This window comes from Nanorana parkeri, unplaced genomic scaffold (genome assembly GCF_000935625.1).
Source record: "Nanorana parkeri isolate BGI_ZX_2015 unplaced genomic scaffold, ASM93562v1 scaffold1163, whole genome shotgun sequence".
NCBI classification, from domain to species: Eukaryota; Metazoa; Chordata; class Amphibia; order Anura; family Dicroglossidae; genus Nanorana; species Nanorana parkeri.
In genome coordinates this window covers 210,339-225,904 of record NW_017307431.1, presented here as the reverse complement: position 1 = coordinate 225,904, position 15,566 = coordinate 210,339, and the positions used below count along the sequence as shown (strand labels likewise).

Below are 15,566 nucleotides of genomic sequence, written 5' to 3'. Positions count from 1 at the left end.
AGTGAGTGTAAAATAGTCACACTGAGCCGATAGAAAGGCATAACAAGCTCTTCTGTGGATGGCATGAGATGCAAAAGAAAAATCCAGTTTCACTCTAAATTAGCTCGGAACAAAGAGTGAGGGAAGCGAGCCTGAACAGAATGTTTTCCACTTAATAATAGTGCAAATTCCATAGTTAAAGGTTCTCATGTGGTAAAGAAGGGCTCCACTGAGCACCGTTTGCATCCGCACGGAACACATAACTCTAATACATTTTCCAAACTTATTGCAGAAACAAATGTGCATTGTGTGCCCTATGGCACCAACATGTGCAAAAATTACAAATATTAGGATCTATATGTGACGTCTCCTTCTCCCAACAAGTTTATCAGGGACAAAAATGGTCAGCTGCTATAAATTATAGGTGTTTTCTATCCAATGTTTTATGTGTCAGTAGCCATGATGTAGTGGTGGGGGTGGGCACAGACAGCATGCCTCCAATTGACTCTCAGTGATCTTAAAGCAGGGTGGGCACAGACAAATTATACTGGGTGCCTGTCTTGAGATATAAACTAATTTGGTTACTAGTTGACTTCCTTTAGGAACTGAGACAAAACTTTGAATAGAGATCTAAGCCACTTTGCAATTAGTAACTACAGCTTTTTTTGAAGACCAGCTATCATCACTGAGGGGTTCCTTTATAAAAAATGAACTTCCTATACATGTCAGCGCCATCTAGGGGCGCAAGTGCTGTACAAACTGCATCCACTTGGCTATACGCTGGGTGGAACTTTTATGAATGTACCCCATGAGTGTAGCTATATTGCGTTTATGGCTGAATACTTACTAAAACATGAAATGACTCGTTAAATAGAACTTATAAAACCTCTTATATATCAGATTGCCCTAACAGTGAAATCAATGGAGAAGAAGTAATACGTGGAAAGGGGCAGTAGTAGGACTGAGGGCTCCTTGTTTTCCCTAGGAGATGAAAGATATGAACAGGAATTTAAGCAATTCTGGAAACCCCTTTTAATTTACACTTCAAGGATGTTGCATAGACTGTATTTGATTAAAGCAGTGTTTATATCATGACACAGAGCCGGTACAGTTGTGCATTTGCAATGACTGCCCAGTACTGTTCGAACCAGATGCGTTGAGTTAAACGAGGTAGTAAGCAGTGTTGGTTTTGAAAGAGACCTGACATGGACACTTGATGGAGGAGCGATAAAGTTAGTTCTGTATCCTTCACGTGTCATGGGGGCCTTTGTGCTGCTTTCTCTTTCACAGGCCCCTAGCAAAAGCTTCCATTGTTTGGAGGAGATGTATGTTCTCCTTTAATCCCTGGGCAAGCTCTCTCTCCCACATCCCTCATAGTGTATTCATCGCCATTCTCCGCTGGCCTCCTCCTCCCGTTCTCGTCTCTGGCGGGCCCTGGGAAACTTGCAGCGCCAATGGGCACCACAAACAAGGATGCCTCTCTTGTTGCCACGGCAACTCCAAGAGGAGTCCAGGAGATTTTGTCCCTCTGCAACTCACACACACTAGCTCAAAGAGTGAAAGGAATGACGTGAGGAATAAACAGAACTTGCAAACAAGAAAAATATCCCTCAATCCCCTCTTTTTCTCCCAGCTCCCTGGCTCTTTTTTTTTTTTTTGAGTGTAAAATAGTCACACTGAGCCGATAGAAAGGCATAACAAGCTCTTCTGTGGATGGCATGAGATGCAAAAGAAAAATCCAGTTTCACTCTAAATTAGCTCGGAACAAAGAGTGAGGGAAGCGAGCCTGAACAGAATGTTTTCCACTTAATAATAGTGCAAATTCCATAGTTAAAGGTTCTCATGTGGTAAAGAAGGGCTCCACTGAGCACCGTTTGCATCCGCACGGAACACATAACTCTAATACATTTTCCAAACTTATTGCAGAAACAAATGTGCATTGTGTGCCCTATGGCACCAACATGTGCAAAAATTACAAATATTAGGATCTATATGTGACGTCTCCTTCTCCCAACAAGTTTATCAGGGACAAAAATGGTCAGCTGCTATAAATTATAGGTGTTTTCTATCCAATGTTTTATGTGTCAGTAGCCATGATGTAGTGGTGGGGGTGGGCACAGACAGCATGCCTCCAATTGACTCTCAGTGATCTTAAAGCAGGGTGGGCACAGACAAATTATACTGGGTGCCTGTCTTGAGATATAAACTAATTTGGTTACTAGTTGACTTCCTTTAGGAACTGAGACAAAACTTTGAATAGAGATCTAAGCCACTTTGCAATTAGTAACTACAGCTTTTTTTGAAGACCAGCTATCAGAGCTACAGCTCTCAAATCAGCAGGGAGCATGAGCTTTACTGATTGCAGAGCTATAGGTTTCTCTACAGAGGGTCCACTGCTTCCAAACAGAGCACAGGGGTACTTTTCTGCAGCATGCTGGCAGAGGACAGGCTTTTCTTCGTATTTCCTCCATGCACTAACATAATCTCATGCAGCCCTGTGAATATGCACAGGGCTGCATATAGTGTCACCACTATAGGTTTGCCATCTGAATTACAACTCAACTTCTGAACTTCCCTCAATGTAACATTATCATTGCTTGCTGGAAGCAATGCATGATGGGCTATGTAGTCTTGAGAGATTAAGATTGCATCCCATCAAGCAGCAGGGAAAATGATGCAAGGCACACTGGGAATGTGTTGAAAGTGATGGGCAGATGGGAAACGGTACGCTGTACATAAGAATTTTTTTCAAGTATGCTTTGATTCTTGACTCTAGTAAGTATTCCTATTACAATGCTGATGTTATAACAGGAGAGGATATGCTGGGACTTTACAACTTCTTTAAAGTCTACCTTTCATGAGAAAAGTATATATGGTGCCAATGTCGACATATTTTCTAAATTGCTGGTTTCCACTTTATGTCTGGCTATGTCTGTCTACTTTAAGTCACAGACTCAGAACAAGCATGCTCTAAGGCAGTGTCAGGTTTTCTTATCTTGCAGTGTCAGGTTTTCTTATCTTTATACTTGTTCTAGGTCTATACCTCAAAAAGCATTGAAATGTTAGCATCAGCTTGACGACCAGGAAACTAGCTTTACTAATTTTTCTTTCACATTTAGCCTACAATGGAAAAACTAACAGCTGGAACTTTTTCTTTTAGGTATGGCGGCGCTGGACGGTAAAGCTTCAGGGAAGATGGGACTAAGAGCCGTAGTCTATTATACGACAACCACAGTGATTGCTGTGTTCATCGGAATCATCATTGTCATCATTGTCCACCCTGGTAAGGGCAGCAAGGAGAAGATGCACCGAGAGGGGAAGATTGAGCCAGTCACAGCCGCTGATGCCTTTTTAGATTTAATAAGGTATGCTACCAGTGAGTGGACGTTCTGCTTTTATTTTAATTATATGATTGGTTCCAGTGTTGCAATAAAAAACACATTCCAGGAAGCTTAAAGACATTGCAGGGAATGCCATATTCTTTGCAACATATAAAGTGATGTAACAGGGGTTTTTTTGACCGTAGTTTTCCAGTGTAGTATGGTAACAGAATTTCTGGTCTACGATTGGTGGAAAATGTCCCCACATTACAAAAAAGGGCTCCTGATGCTGAGGTGTGGGCATCATATGGTGGTGACAGCTGAGGAGGAAGGATCCCCTTTGTTATAAAGAGAGAGCAAACAAGAAAAGCCACGTGAGTTTGTGGAGACTCTTCCTTTTCCACGAGAAGCATGGAAGGCAAGGAAGCTTAAGCTACACCTGTGGAGAAAGACTGTTAAGCAAAACAAGTGTACCAACCAAGAGTTTATTGTCAAAGTTGTGTACCGGATCTGCTGGTCATTATGTTGTTATGTTCTGCATATGAGAATTCTTCAGTAAAGTTTCAAATGGTTCAGATGTCTGAGCCTTTATTGTTTCCAGCAAAGCTATCAAAAGCACCTGTGAACTGGAAAGTGAAATGAGTGCTGGTGGAGGGGCATGGAAGACCTCTTGGACTGAGCTGTAAGATCCCAAGGTAAAGGCCAGTCTGTGTCTGCAGATAGATGGGGTTGAATTTCAGATGTCCCCGCGCAGAGAACAGGGTGCAGCATGGGAGCCCTGGCTTAGGTTCTGACCCTTGAAGCTCCTGGTCTTAAGAGAGAAGCAGAACTAGTTCATGTAAAAGTAAACTGTTTTGAAGGGTCTACGTGAGTAATTGAAAGCAGGTCTACCATTAATAGGTACCATTAATAGGGAGATAGAGGATATACAACATGGATAATTAATAGGGTACAAGTTGGTGGCTAGTAAACCTAGACCCCATTGTATCCAAGAAAAAAACTAGCAGAAATCATTGGTAGAATTGGTTGCTACCAAGGTGGTATAGTTTCACATTTGTCTGTCTCTTCGGTATCTGGAAACAGATGGCTGTATATTATAATAAGGGTACAGCAATGTGGTGTGTCTATACAGTATGTGTATATGTATATAAATATATATTGGCCGGCCGACAGCCTGCTATTGGCGGCTGGGCGGAGCCAGCCGTCATCTCACGGCTGGCTTCGGCCACTTGCACAGACAGATCAGTGCAAGTCACTCACTACTGTTTGGCACCTATGAGAACAGGCCGAACAGCAGCGAGTACCCTGCCGGAGGTTCGGCTTAGCCGATCCAGATGTTAAACTCCTTCCAGAGTCAAAACTCCTTCTGCATTTCTGGTCGGCCGAACATGCTGAGCATGTTTGGCCGACCCGAAGCCGCACGAAGCAAGTCGATGAAATCAGCCGTACAAGCCTGAAGTGAATAGCCGAAGAGCCTTTGGCTCACTTCACGTCGTTTATTCACTCGGCTGCCTACAGCAGCTTAGTGAATAGACCCGATAATGTTTTCCTTTTTTCCTGACATGTGACTGGGTATTATTTGCAAAGCTCATTTTTACCACAGTTACTAAGCTACAGGAATATTTCCTGGCAACGTGAACAGCCTATTATTAGTATTTATATTGCACCGACAAATTACACAGTGCACATTCACATCAGTCCCTGCCCTCAAAGCACTTACAATCTAAGGTCTAAGGTCCCTATCTCAGATGCATACATAGGAGGACCAGGAGTATGGGAAGAAACCCACACACGCACAGGGAGAACATGGAAACTCCTTGCAGATAGTGACCTGGTCAGGATTCAAACCAGGGCCCCCCAGTACTGCAAGGCAGAAGTGCTAACCGCTGCGCCACTGTGCTGTCCTATTAGGCTCAGATAAGTATTTGCTCTTGTATGTTCAACTTGCAAAGTGAATTTTCACTTTAAAAGGGAATTTTCTCTTACCTTGGTGAATGTGGGGAACATTCATTTTCCAAAGAATATCCAATCACATACAAGGAAAATTTTAAAAAACAGGATTTTTGTTTAGACATGATTGGATGAATGAAGTCAGCAGAGCTTCACATTCACCAAGCTAAGTGAAAATTCCTTTTGCTAGGTGAACAGCCTAATCTCCTTTAGTAAATTGGCCCCAAAGAGTCTGCATTTGTATTCTGAATGGGATCATCTGAGCCTTGCAGTCATTGATGAACTGAGCAGTCACTGTTTACCTGCTATGATATGATAGAAAATACTGCGGGATTCTTGTGTTTTATATCATCGGCTTTTTAGATGATACCAATAAACGTATGGTCAATTTGGATTTCATCATCTGATATGTTCACATGGGGGGGCTCGTAAGCCCCCCCATGTGATAGCAGTCAAAGTAAAGTTAAAAAAAAAAAGTTTTTTAAATTCAAATTAAATAAAATAAATCTAATAATATTAAAAAAAAATGTAAAAGTCCCCCGCCCCCGTGAGCATGCGCGTTGCCACGTAAACACGCGTCGGGTGTGCCTACGTATGAAAACGACGAACGCGCTACACATGTTGGGTATCGTTTTACTCGTTGTAACCTCATCTTTTATATTTCATTAAAAAAATTGGTATTTTGCTGTGTTTTGGGGCTTTTAATTACATTTTTCACTAAATGTTGGGGTTTAATCAGGAGTTGCGCTAATATTGCGCAACATAAACATTTGCAACTACCACCATTTTATTCTATAGGGTCTTGGCATTCAGAAAATATATAATGTTTGGGGCTTTTAAGTCATTTTCAGGCCTAAAATGTGGAATATAACATGGGTGCAAAAAATGAAAAAAAGGCCTCAGTCATGTAGGGGTTAAGAATAGATCTTTTAGATCACTTGTCTGGTCCTATAGGGGTAGTTTAAGATACCAGGATCATACAGGTGGAGCTCTACATCTCGGAAGTTGTTCCATACTTTTTTTTATTAATTGAATTTTTATTGACCAAACCTTATCTCTTTTTTTCCCCAGAAATATGTTCCCTCCAAACATGGTGGAAGCCTGCTTCAAACAGGTAAGATATTATAATACGGTCAAAAGTATTTGGATGCTTAGATCTAGGACCGGTGAAAAAACTGAGTCAGGTGAAACAGAACAGGATCCCATTATGGTTGCATTGACCTCAGGTGCAGGGCGATAAGCCATTGCGAATTCCAAGGTGTCACATAGAAGTGGCCTGTCCCTTCCACCTCAGTCTAGATTCACAGTTTAGCATTATATAAGCACTGTGATTTAAGGTGCCCGTACACTGCAAATTTCAGCCGGTTTTTGAGGAGCTGATTGAAGGAGCCTGCTGGAAAATTTTCGAACGATCAGTGCCGGCAGCCATTGAGCTGCCCGCTCTGGTCGGGTATTCTGACAGTAGCCGGCAGCCGCAGTATGTAAACAGCGGGGATTCCTCGATCGACATACTGTTAGTGTTGATGGAGGAATCGGGTCTATTTTTTTCGTTCAGCCCGTGGGTTGAAAGAAAAAAAAAGATCAGTGTATGGCCAGCCTTAGTGTCCTTCTTTAACCAAATTTTTACTATGATTTCCTGTACTTTGATTTGTTTTAGCATTCATTTGCTGCATTTTTCCACAATCTGTTGCTTAAATGAGCATTTATAAAACCTCAATTTATATAAATCTCCTGTAATCATCTACATTTTTTACCAATCAGACACTGCTGCAGTGTACAGTCCTGTCAATCTGACACAGAGACTTGGTGTGCAGGAGGAGAGAGCACAATGATGAACTCAACAGCGTGCAACGATTCCTCCACTATCCAATCACAAGCTGGGGCTGGTCTGTGATCAAACTTTATTGCTTTAACAGCAGTAGAGAAAATTCAAGTCAGAGACAAAAGCTAAGGACTAATCACAGGTCCCAACAACAAAAATTGAATGTGCCCTCCACCAGCCTTCTAGCCCATTAGCGAACATCTTCAAACCAGCCAAACTATATTGCACACCTAGTCATTGCCCCCTTTATAACTGGTGGCCTATATACTACCCCTTATAGTACCTATTAACTTTGGTTTCTAGTCTCTCACAAAAACTGATGTTAATGACATAATGTATCTAAGCTGAACAGATCTGGACAGAAACTAGCCCTTACTTGTCAAAGCTAGTTAGTGAAGGGATCCTTTAAAAGAGTAGGTGGATGGACAATAACTAAGGGCCATTCCACACCATATGCAGTTGTGGTGCAGTCCGGTATTTTGACTGCAGCAGTCAAATAAACGGACTGCATCACAGTTGCATATGATGTGAACTGGCCCTAAAGCAGGTGGGGTATTTCTTTTTCATATACGCTGCATACCTCAGCCATACTCCTGTTGCACCTCAAGGCCTATTAGCAGCTACATGGGCTGCTATGGCTATAGTTACACAAATGGTAAGAAACCTTGCTATGCTGTCTGGCAAGAGTGAATAAATGAATAAATCTCCTAGATGGCTGAACAGAATTACAAATTCTAGGTAAAACAATTCATGAATATGTATTTGTTCCTTTATTTAGCTGCTTGTCTTTACTTCTCCTTTAACAATTATATCAGTATGTTTAATGTCATAAAAGGAAACAAAGAATAAAAACACTGACCACTTGTAATTTTTGTTGTATTTAGTTCAAGACAAACTATGAAAAGAAGCTCTTTAAGATTCCCCTTACAGAGAATGAAACATTACTGTCTGCAGTTTTTAACAATGTGTCAGATGCCATGGAGTCTCTGGCCAAATTCCGGGAGGAGATGGTCCCTGTGCCTGGGGCAGTGAATGGGGTGAATGCGCTGGGACTTGTGGTCTTCTCCATGTGTTTCGGACTGGTGATTGGAAGTATGAAAGAACAAGGAAAGCCCCTGAAAGATTTCTTTGACTGCCTCAATGAGGCTATTATGAGATTAGTGGCTGTAATAATGTGGTAAGTGTCAGTGTTTGCTACACCAACATCGTCTTTCCTAAATATCCCTAAGGCAACAACTATCATCTAGGACAACACTGCTGAAGGGTGGAGAAAAGCATTGTTGTGACATTATTCACAGCTTTCCTTTTTAAGAAGAGAGTGTTCTTTACGGTATACACTTTATGGCCAAAAGTTTGTGAACACCTGACTATCACACCTACATATATGTCCCAAATTATATGGACATCTTTTCAAATGTTTGATCACAGGTGTTTTCAGTGAAGGGCGATGTTAATGCTACAGCATACAAAAACATTTTAGACATTTGCGCACTTCTAACCTTATGGTAACAGTTGGTGAAGGCATTTTTCTGTTCCAGCATGACTGTGCACAAAGCCAACTCCATAAAGACATGGTTTCATGACTTTGGTGTGGAAGAGCTCAAGTAGTCTTGACAGAGCCCTGACCACAACGATATCTAGCACCTTTGGGATGATTTGAAAGTCAACTGCAACCCAGGTCTTCTTGCTCAACATCAGTACCTCACCACACAAATGTTCTTTTGACACAAATTTCCACAGACACTCTTCAAAATCTTGTGAAAAGCCTTCACAGAAGAGTGGTGAATGTTATAGCCACAGTTTTAGAATGGGATAACCTAACCAACAAGCTCATGTGATGGTCAGGTGTCCACTAACTGACCATATAGTGTATCATGGAATGCGATAAGCATCATGCTTACCCTTTCATTGCTATCAACTTATTTACATTCCTTCTGCAGGCTGTCGGCATCTTACTATAATTGATTCTACATCCGGCAGAAGAAGCACCCTCTCCTTTACACACCAAATATACCCCCCCCGTATCCCAGGCTCCATTTTATCTTATTCTAAACTTTAACTTAGTGCTCCTTATTCAGCTTCTTACTGTAAAGAAAAATGTACTTTGATTGTACTAGACAAAGTAACAGGTGTACTTTAAGCATCCTTTACTTATCTTCTCTATGCTCCCCTACCATTCTGATCCACTTCCAGACCACCTAAGAAATATCTGGTAAATTCAAGTATGAGGGAACCCTACCTCTGCCTCATCACAAGTCAGGGCTTTGTGTCCGATCACTAGACATGTGCGATTCGTTTCGTTCCGAATCGAAATTCGGACGAAATTTCGGAAATTCGTAGATTTGGAGCATCTGAATTTCCGAAATATAACATATCCGAAATCATCCGAATCCGAAATTTCAAATACGAAATTTCGGATTTGGAACTAATTTCATCCAAATCCTGTGCGTGCACTGTTAACATTTAAACGGATAAAAACTAATTAAGAGAAGGATTTTAATGGTCCTTCAATAGTAAAGACTAGAGCACAGCAACCAGAAATGACAAATGTGCCAATTCTGCTACCCCACCTCAAGTTGAATTTTCGAGAATTTTTCCGAATTCCGAAACTGAGTCCAAATTCCGAATCCGACACGAATTCCGAATCACATCCGAATCCGATTCCCGAAACGAAACACATATAGGATCCGAATTCCAAAAACTAACTAAACGAAATCCGAAACTAAACGAAACAAATTTTTAGCGGCTGCACATGTCTACTGATCACATCAATTGCCTGGTCTAAGCACATGGGGCGGCATCTACAGCTCTGTGTGTAAATGTAAACAGGAATTTCCGAAAGGTCTGGTAGTTAGGAAGAGAGAGGAGGATAAATACCAACTGCATATGGTCCATCCTGTAAAGCAAATCTGTTGCTGCACAGGTAAAGGGCAGGTTCTTACAATTATGTCAGCTGCTGTCTTATATCTTATTATTTTACAGTATTCCAGAAAAACCTTTTTCTCTTTGCTAATAACAGCATGTTTCATCCTTAGGTATGCTCCTATTGGTATTCTTTTCCTAATTGCTGGGAAGATTGCAGAGATGGAAGATATGGGGGTGGTTGGAGGACAGCTTGGCATGTATACAATCACGGTCATCATAGGTCTGCTTATTCATGCTATTATTGTTCTGCCATTGCTATACTTCTTGGTGACTCGCAAAAACCCCTGGGTGTTCATTGGAGGACTGATACAAGCCCTAATTACAGCTCTGGGCACTTCATCAAGGTGAGGGTTCTGTCATCAGTATACATTTGCTGGATCATAAGTGGACATCTAGCACATTTTATTCATAATGTATTATATTTCCAGCTCTGCCACGTTACCAGTCACATTCAGGTGTCTGGAGGAGAACAACAAGGTAGACAAGAGGGTGACACGTTTTGTACTGCCAGTGGGAGCAACAATCAATATGGATGGCACAGCACTCTATGAAGCCCTGGCAGCAATTTTCATTGCTCAGGTGAACAATTATGACCTTAACTTTGGACAGATTATCACAATCAGGTAATATGAAATACGCATTGTTTTCCTCAGAAAGACCATATCACATATCATCAGTACCACTATAAATCCAAGAAACACTCCCTTATGACCATCTGGCCACTGTGCATCTAGTATCATTGGTTTAAGTCATGGAAACAGGCTCGTGGCTTCTGTGGAGCAGCAGCCTGCAGTCCAGCTAACCGTGGTCCTTTGTAAAACTAAGTAATATGCATGAACACACTGAGAAGGAACACTTTTGAATTGACCATGATGATAGGAGGAAAATGCACCCATTTGTCATGGTATGATCCAGAAATATCCTACAATACCAGTGTAATATCTAATGCGATTATTAAGTGAAAGCAAGAAAACAGTTTAAATACATTTACATACCCGTAATATAGCATTGAAAACAATTTAGGATATATGTTGCATACTAAACATATTAGTGATACTTGGTCTTTTAATACGGGTACACTTAAATTTGTTTTCTTCTGCAATTGCAGCATCACTGCTACAGCAGCCAGTATTGGAGCTGCAGGAATCCCACAAGCTGGCCTGGTGACCATGGTCATTGTACTGACATCAGTAGGACTGCCCACAGAGGACATCACACTGATCATTGCCGTTGACTGGTTCTTGTAAGTATTTGAAGACTAAAATTTTTTGATATTGAAGACAAATTGATATTGAAGACAAAAGTACAGGCTGGCGGGTTATACTATCATTTGCCTGCTATGTACAATGTTTACAGTATTTCTATTATAGCCACAGATCCGTTTTAAATGTTACTGCTCCGATGACTAAGTCACCAGACACACTAAATTCTCTGATTCTGTGGTTATTGCTGAATACCATCTCTGGTAATGTTACTTTACATTTCATAAGGCTTTATTTATGAATATTACCTTATAATAAATGCATGATTTATCTAAGTCACTGCCATTGCTGGAAGTCAAGAGAAGAAAAAGAGGGAGTAGGGAAGTTGAAGATGGATTTGAGCTTCATGCAAAATGTCTGATGACCATCTAGTATAGCTATCATGAAACAGAGATGTAACGTAACGATGAATATAGAGGACAATGAAGAGGACAATCATGAGCAATGCTTTTGACTGGAGTACTGCTCAGGTTGCTGCGTTGTGTGTGAGGACAGCAGTCTGGCTCTCCAACGTGCTGCTAGGTATCTTAAATCTTGCTGCAGCACTTGGAAATAAAAAAAAAAACACAGAATCCTTTTTCTTCCCCTTTTCTTTTTGTCCGGGGATTGAGAGTTGGCAGTCTTTCCTTTTACCTCAGACAACTTTTCTTCTAGTAATGCCTTTCTCCTTTTCTTTTGGTCATGACCTTAACATTCTTAGTCTTAACGTACAAGGTCTTAATTCTCCAAGCAAACGTACCCGTGCCTTTAGATATTTTAGATCTGTACATGCTGACTTGGTGTGTCTCCAGAAAACCCATTTTTCTCATACCTCTTTCCCTAAATATTTTTTTGCACAATTCCCTACTGTCAATATGGCCAATGCTGACCGTAAATGTAGAGGAGTGTTGAATTGCTTTAGAAGATCCCTGAATTTTGTTTGTCATTCCCAACTCCAAGATCCCTTGGGTAGATATCTCCTTCTCACTGGCCTACTCCATGATACTGAGGTTACTTTAGTCTCCTATTATCCACCTAACACTAATCGGGTTTCTTTTTTTTACCCATCTATTTTCCATGATTGAATCTCATCGTGTTGGGACTCTTATTTTATGTGGTGATTCTAACTTAACAATTTTCACCCATAGAGATCGATCTAAGGACTCTCCCTTACACCTGCACTCCTCATCTCAATTTGAGGACCTCTTGACTCGCTACTCCCTTGTGGACTGCTGGCGAGAGGTTAACCTCACCTAATCAGCCTTTACTCATTTCTCTCATCCACACCAAGTTTTCTCCAGGATTGGCCATATTTTAGGCCCTCCCTCCTTGATCTCTCTGATTGTTCACTCTCGCATCCGTCCCATCCCATGGTCGGACCACTCGGCTGTGCTTATGCTCCTTTCTGAGCTTGTTCCTAAAGGTACCGCTCCTATGTGGACGCTAAATGAATCGCTTCTTGCTGATCCCTCTAACCGTACCTATATAGCTTCAGTACTCCAAGACTACATCTCACGTTCTATAGACGTGTCACACCCCTGATGAAGTCACATTGGATGCAACGCACGTAGGGTGGGTGGAGTTACTGACGTCACTATTTCGATCCGGCCGGAAGGATGGGAGAGCGTCCTCGTTCGTGGAGTATTGAGCTGGACTATTGATTGTATTTCTCTCCGCTGTTCTGTTTTAACTTATTCCATGTGAGTAAGGTTTTTAAAGATTAAAGTTTTATTATTTATCTGGACGATACGCACTATGTGTTTATTGCTTATCTTTTTCTGGATGGATATCATTATGAACTGGTCTGGTGTAGATGCCTAGAGGGTGTCCCTCCCAGCCAAGAATTGAACATTGTTTTATGACCTTTATTGGTCATCAGCTCAGGTGAGCACCCACCTGCACACCACTCTTTATCACCTGTGGATTGGATATCTGTTTGGGGTGTGGTATGCAAGAGTTTGGATAGAAGATCGCTATTACCACTACTATCACTTTCACTATTTCCATTATTTTTTATGGATCATAACCTCTATGATCACTTTTGAATGTTTACTTTTATGGGACTTTTGTGCACTGATGTTTATGTTTTGATGTTTACATTTATTTATTTATTAGTTCGGCACATGATATTATTATTTAAAGAGAAGTGGGTATGTTGCGCTTGGTAAGTGAATCTATTTGGTTTTACTGTGAGTAGTGAAAATAGTCACAGTATGGTTCCGTGGTGATTAATCCAATGTGAAAAATTATTCTGCAAATATGTGAAGTGAATATAAAGTGAAGGATAAGGTGAGTGATGTCTGTGAAATAATAAAAAAGTGATGGCCTTTTAATAAAAATTCTAGTGAGTGATTGGTTCTTGTGTGTATCTCTTAAAATCTACAACTCCGAGGTTCCGTCTAAACGAAATAGTGAAAGCTAGTTGTATTCGGCCATAAGGGAGAGTGGGAATGTGCAAAAATATGAGCAAAAATATAATATATAAACAAAAATATAAGCTCAAATATAAGCAAAAATATAATATAAACTCCCAATAAGTGCAAGTGTTCAATGTAGCACACAGTAGGCAATTAGATCGTTAGTTGCAGCCAACCTCAACTTGCCCAACAAGTTAGACTGGTGTAATCACATACACAAGATCCGCAACAGTGGGGCGGAGCCACCCAAACCAACACACCAATTGGACAAAGCATGCAAATGTATCCAGTCAGTGAGCTGGTAAATAACCAATACCGGATCGATAATAGTGGAACGGAGCCACTCAGATTATCACAGTAAATACTTCCTATCTGAGCAGTTTTTTTCATATATAATAATAAACTTTATAGGCATTCAATTCTTCACTTCATATACCAGAGAACTGAAGAACAAACAGATTAAAGTCTTATCTCCGATCTGCTTCTCTGTCTTTATCAAAAATAAAAAAGTTTCGGAAAAAGCAGTCAGCAGAAAAGTATATATAAATATAAAGTTAAAGGCTCATTTTTTCTTCACTCCGTCACGGAGTTGCTGCAACAACTTTTTAAAGGCTTCTCCTCCGATTAACCCGTCCTTCACCGCTATAGCGGCTGAGCCAACCCGCCCAGTGTAGTTGGACACGGGCGGGAACAAATATTGTAATGAATGGGAAACAAAGGAAGAAAAAGAAAAGGAGAATCCTAAGTGTATTATTTCAATGGGTTTATTTATAAAAAAAAATTGCGTTTATTATTGTTATTAATTTTTGATCACCACGGTCAGTAGTGCTTTGTAGCTTGTACTTAGATTTGACTGGCGCAGATCATATTGATTACATTGTCCTGGACTTACCTTTTTTATGTCTTACGCAACAGAGCTTTTGGTAGTTGCTTCCTTGATTGGATTTCATCCCTTTACACTTCCCCTTCGGCTTTCATTTGTTATTCTGGCTTTCGATCCTCCTCATTATCAGTTCAGCGAGGTACCAGGCAAGGCTGCCCCCTCTCCACCCTCCTTTTCACCCTGGCCATCGAGCCTTTAGCCCAATTAATTCTGAATAGTACTGACATGACAGGTCTCTCTCACGCGGGTACTTCTCACAAAATATGTCTTTTCGCAGATGATGCTCTACTTTTTCTATCCAATCCTTTAGTGTCTCTTCCCAACCTTATGCATATTCTGTCTGACTTCCCGACATTATCTGGCCCCTCCATTAATCACTCTAAGTCTCAAGCTCTTAACATTTCTCTTCCCTCAGCAACCCTTTCTCTTCTGAAAATTCAATTTTCCGTGGAGATCCTCATCCCTCCCCTACTTGGGGATACTTTTGACAGCTTCCTACCATAGCCTCTACGACACCAATGACCCTCCTATGTTCGCCAAACTTAGGCTATTGCTTTCTTGTTAGTCCCACTATAATCTATCCTGGTTAGGTAGGATAGCTGCCATAAAAATTACATTCTTGACTAAAATCTTATATATTTTTTGTACCCTTCCCGTTAGGGTTCCCCCTCTTGCTCTTAAAAACGTACAATCTCAGGTTAACAAGTTCATATGGTCTAACCATAAGCCACGGATCCCTCAAAATACTTTGTATCTACCTCGGTTGTTGGGCAGTTTGGGTGTTCCACTCTTTTCTAAATACTATTATGCAGCCCACATTAGCCAATTAGCTAAGTACCACGCATGCTCTGAATCTCCCCGCTGGGTCGAGCTTGAGGCTACGCTATCACACCCAATCCGCACAGACAATGTTCTCTGGCTTGCTCCCAAACACCGACCTGCTCCCCTTGACCCGGTTATTGCTCATTCTCTCAAGTTGTGGGACTCTCATAAACATTCAGCAGGTTTGGTCTCTCCCAACTTACCCGT

General features: G+C 41.1%; 1 protein-coding gene across 1 annotated transcript in view; it reads left to right on the top strand.

The window, feature by feature from the left end:
* SLC1A3 (solute carrier family 1 member 3) overlaps positions 1-15,566 on the top strand; it is a 70,558-nt gene that overhangs the window by 52,295 nt on the left and 2,697 nt on the right. The window contains exons 4-9 of the mRNA XM_018568263.1: positions 3,140-3,344; positions 6,321-6,363; positions 7,956-8,248; positions 10,107-10,340; positions 10,425-10,619; positions 11,105-11,239. Coding sequence (XP_018423765.1) covers positions 3,140-3,344; positions 6,321-6,363; positions 7,956-8,248; positions 10,107-10,340; positions 10,425-10,619; positions 11,105-11,239 — 1,105 coding nt within the window. The remainder of the gene's footprint in view (positions 1-3,139; positions 3,345-6,320; positions 6,364-7,955; positions 8,249-10,106; positions 10,341-10,424; positions 10,620-11,104; positions 11,240-15,566) is intronic.